At 39.6% G+C, this 4373-nt stretch overlaps 1 protein-coding gene and 1 long non-coding RNA gene across 3 annotated transcripts in view; one reads left to right on the forward strand and one right to left on the reverse strand.

Moving 5' to 3' along the window:
- Positions 1-2468, reverse strand: part of dipk2aa (divergent protein kinase domain 2Aa) — a 27110-nt gene extending 24642 nt beyond the window's left edge. The window contains exons 1-2 of one of the 2 annotated variants that reach the window (XM_016513112.1): positions 2416-2468; positions 1676-2306 (exon numbers count right to left, since the gene is read on the reverse strand). In XM_016513112.1, the coding sequence (XP_016368598.1) occupies positions 1676-2306; positions 2416-2438 (654 nt within the window). In that variant the 5' untranslated portion in view covers positions 2439-2468. Of the gene's footprint in view, positions 1-1675; positions 2330-2415 lie in introns of those variants that run through there. The other variant, XM_016513121.1, reaches the window with a different exon arrangement.
- Positions 2186-2684, forward strand: LOC107708811 (uncharacterized). The gene is made up of 2 exons (XR_001636414.1): positions 2186-2227; positions 2337-2684. It is a non-coding gene; the product is annotated as an uncharacterized LOC107708811 (long non-coding RNA).
- The last annotated feature ends 1689 nt before the right edge of the window (positions 2685-4373 follow it).

Here is a 4373-nt window from a genome sequence, read left to right on the forward strand (position 1 = left end):
GTTTCTTATTTAATTGGTTTCACATTGTTTGCTGATTTTTACTTTATTTAAACTTTGTGTCATTTATTTATTTTATTTGACATCAAGGTGTGCCTCCAAGCTTTCTTACTCGTTTTGCTAATAAACGTTCTACGTTTCTTATTTATTTGGTTATATATTATACATGTTTACTTGGCCTATTTCCAGTTTTGTATACCTATTTAAACTTTATGTAATTTATTTGTTATTTTATATTAGGCATAGCTTGCCCTATAGCATGGTGTATTTTTATTTGTTTTGTTAATAAAAGTTCTATGTTTTATATATATGCTAAAGTGAGTTTGACGTTGTATTTTGTTGTTGCATTCAAGCATTTGACGCCTAACTGCCGCTAATTCAAAAGCGAAAGTAAAATGCGCACGGCGCTTTTAAGCTATTTAAAAGCGAGGAAAAGAGGGAAAATTCAAACGAACTAAAAACAAACAATTGCTTTACGCCGAATTGCCGCTATTTCAAAGTGAAAGTAAAATGCGCACGCCGCTTTTACAAGCTATTTAAAAGCGAAGGAAAGCGAGGAAAAGAGGGAACGCCCCGCCCCCAAGGTGATACCGGTATTACCGGTGTTGTCACACGTCGATTAACCGGTGGGAAAATTTCCTCACTGTCACAACCCTATCTGCTAGGCGTATTTGGATTTTCAGCGCGAGAGCGCCCTCTGGCCTTTGGATGGAGATTTACTGCTGATCACAGAACCGTGCTTCACTGAAAGATACGCATGACAATCACAGCTTCTGTCGAATCGCGATTTCGATTCCATTTCGATTTATCGTGCAGCCCTAGCGGGCGTCAGTTAGTGTAAATAGCCTATATGTCAACAAGGAGGGTTATTTGCACTTATTGTAAATAGACACTCTGTTATAGAAACAGCATTGTGAAATGGCCTGATATATAATGTCCCATCGAAACTTAAAGGGTTCAGAAAAATATATTGGATATCAATATTTTAATTTCGTTAGATCATTAGACCCTGCATTAAATCCCTTGCCTCATTCAATTCTAAAAGCACTTAAAAAGACAAAGTGCTGCATTTATTAAAGAGAAGCTTGATGTGTCAGTAAGTAGCAAACATGTAGGCCCCATTTGTGTCCAAGCATAGGACCATTTCTGTTGTGTTGTGGCTTGTTTATATTGTGTTGTGCCAATTTCGCTGTGTTGCGGCGATTTCATTGTGTAGTCTAAAATTTGTTGTGCACTACTGGGCCGTAAATATCAGTCCTTAATGGGGAAAGTTCATTTTTGTCACTGCTGTGAACCAACCACCACACATTTTTTGTCAATATTATACACCCTTAAGTGGAAAATGTTTATCATACTGAAAACAAGTTTTGGACAAAACTTTCGGAACAATACGCCACCTCTGTGTTTTTAAACTTTGCTTATGGAATAACAAATGCTTTATGATTTATGTCTGAAGGAACTCTTCATGACAAGCACGCTGTTGCCCAAAGCAGAGAAATCTCTAAGTGACCACCGACAGACACAACGTATCTATTATTTACATAGCCTTGTGCAGAACTTTAAAATATGCAAAGATGCATCGTTAATCCCTTTAACTCCCAAGCGGGCATCAGACACAGTGCTTCAGCAACTTGAAATGCATTTAAAGAAGATATGTTATCGGCTAGTGTGTGGATACCTGCAGCACAAGCGGCTCAGGGTTGAACGCCAACGTCATCAGCAGCTGCATTCGTTCCGTGTCCTTAAGATTCTTCAGCAGGAAGCTTCCAGAGTCCTTGGTCTCCGCGTACCTCCTGACCACCCGGTCCAGAAGCCTCTGCGAGGGGCAGTGCACCAGATCCGACCAGCCCTCCACCACCTCTGGGGTCAGCAGCCTTACGTCCCCGTTAAGTCGGGCGAACTCCGTTTTGTACATACCCTGAATGAGATCACAGCGAGGTCTTCCAGTGGCCCGTTTGCAGATCTTCTGATCGATCTCTGCGAGCTCTTGGTTGGAGCCCAGGCGTTTGAGCACGACCCTGCGCGTTCCTTCCCTGGGTTCTCCGTATTGAGCGAAATAAACGTTCTTTACGTTGAAAAAGTCTAGGAAGCGCAGGCGACCCCACATCTCGAAGGTCACCTGGCCGTTCATGAACTTGCGGCACCAGCTAGTGCCAAAGCAGGCCGGACACTTGTTGAGGCCGATGAATCGCCGGTCGGTGAGCTCGTTTCTCTGGAAAGAGGCGAAGAGGTTGTGAGTGTTCATCAGCAGGATCACAAAAAGAGCTACGATGAAGAGGAACTTGCCGCACCGGTAGACGCGGCCAAATTTGAGCGACAGTATCCGCAGCATGGAAGAGGTTGTGAGTGTTCATCAGCAGGATCACAAAAAGAGCTACGATGAAGAGGAACTTGCCACACCGGTAGACGCGGCCAAATTTGAGCGACAGTATCCGCAGCATGCTGGTTGGCAACAGCGCACTGAGAGTGAGAGCAGTTAATCTTTGTCAATGCGGCTGTTCCATCATTGCTATGTGTAATATCATCATCCCCATCACGTTCACGTTAGTTAGATTGCTCTATAGTGGCAGCAGTGTTGCCTGGTCAGCTCATCGGTTTCAAGAGCCCCTCTCACCATGTTTTACACAAGGGATTTATGGTTTTACGTCGAGTTGGCATTAAGCTGCCACATCAGAAATCCCTCTACCTGAAACAGATAAATGAAATCAGATTAATAAATCGTACACGGAAGTTGTAAGTGTAATGATGACATTATCAGTTGGCATTTCAGAGCTATCTGCATAGTTCACCCCAAAATTAAAATCCTGTCATAAGTTACATACCCTTACCCAAACATGTATGACTTTCATTCTTCTTTGTAAAACAAAAGAAGATATTTTGAGGAACATTTGCAACCAAACAGTTCTGGTCACCATTGATTTTCATTATAAAATAACAACAGGTTTGGAACAACATGAGGGTGAATAAATTATTTCATTTTTCAGTGAACTATCCCTTTAAGAGAACAGATTGTACCAAGATGTAAAAAAAAAAAAAGGTTTAATGAGGAAAATAGACGAACAATCAATCTTCATGTTAATATTATGTCAGTTTGTATGCGCTAACATAATAGTCAAACCCCAGCCTTGTGGGGACGGCAACAGGAAGTGGGAGATGTTAAAATATTTAAATGTCAAAGCTCACTCTTTAGCACTGTTTAATGTGACCTATTAATGCTTCAAATTCAGTGATGTATATCGCGAAGCATTTAACTTTAGCAGACAGCTTAGACAAAGACAGAATTACACAGAGAGGTTAAGCAGCATGTTAAAATACATTCAAATGTGTTAGCTAATTAGACTTGTTCATACACACATTTATAATACTAAAATATACAATTAGCAAGAGTTGATAAGAGGCTCTAAATATCCATTGATGTAAAGCAGAGGCTGTTGCGAATAATCTTTCCAGAAGAATGTGGGATAAAGCTCCTATAAAAATTTAGGTTCATGGTTTTGTTCATCATCTTTAACCTCATAAAAGATACAGCATAAAATAACAAACATGACTCAAAAACATAACATAACATAAAAACATAACTATAATAACCTAACCAAACATATGGAGCTCAGTGTGAAACGGCTTGCTTTCAATGATGAGATTTTAAAAAATGACATTTTTAGCTCACAGAGAATAGTAGAGAATAGCACACACTATCAATTAGCTGACAATCCGGACATGATCGGGCTAGTCAAATGTGTCCGAGTCAAACTAGATATGACTCCGAGATTACATCACTAACTTGAACTCAAAAGACTGTTTCAAACAAGGCTGCCTGCATACTTTGAATATAGTATTTGACTAAATACTGGGTAGCGAAGGATAAAGCTATTTTAATGATAGTACAACCCCTTTCTACACAAAGTCTTTCATATTTCATAAATGTGTTTGTATGTGTTAAACAGTGTTTGGCACATTGTACTAGCAGCCTCAATATATCAGCATATAGTGTGATCCACTGTGCAGCTTATTCCGGTAAAGAGGAACCCAATTAGACATGAAGAGACCAGCATCTAATGCACTCAACCACAGCTTGTTTTGTTATTACGTGTCATTTAGGTCTGGTTTATCTGAAATGGCTGATAACACAATAATGGGGAAAAGCAAGTAAGGTCAAAAAACTGTCAGGTTTGCAGGTAAATTTAAGAGCCTTTTTAAGACTAAGTAAAGAAAATTTAAGGAATAATTTGAAGGGAACAATCATTTGTATTAGCAACATTTCCAAGCCATCCCCATTACTAAAAATCATTTTACACACAAACGCACCAAAAAACAAAAAAAACAAAGCTAAGGCTTGAATATAGTGGTTCCCAACCACTACAGGAAAATAACTTATT

This window comes from Sinocyclocheilus rhinocerous, unplaced genomic scaffold, assembly GCF_001515625.1.
Source record: "Sinocyclocheilus rhinocerous isolate Xijiao unplaced genomic scaffold, SAMN03320098_v1.1 scaffold1724, whole genome shotgun sequence".
In the NCBI taxonomy this organism is placed as follows: Eukaryota; Metazoa; Chordata; class Actinopteri; order Cypriniformes; family Cyprinidae; genus Sinocyclocheilus; species Sinocyclocheilus rhinocerous.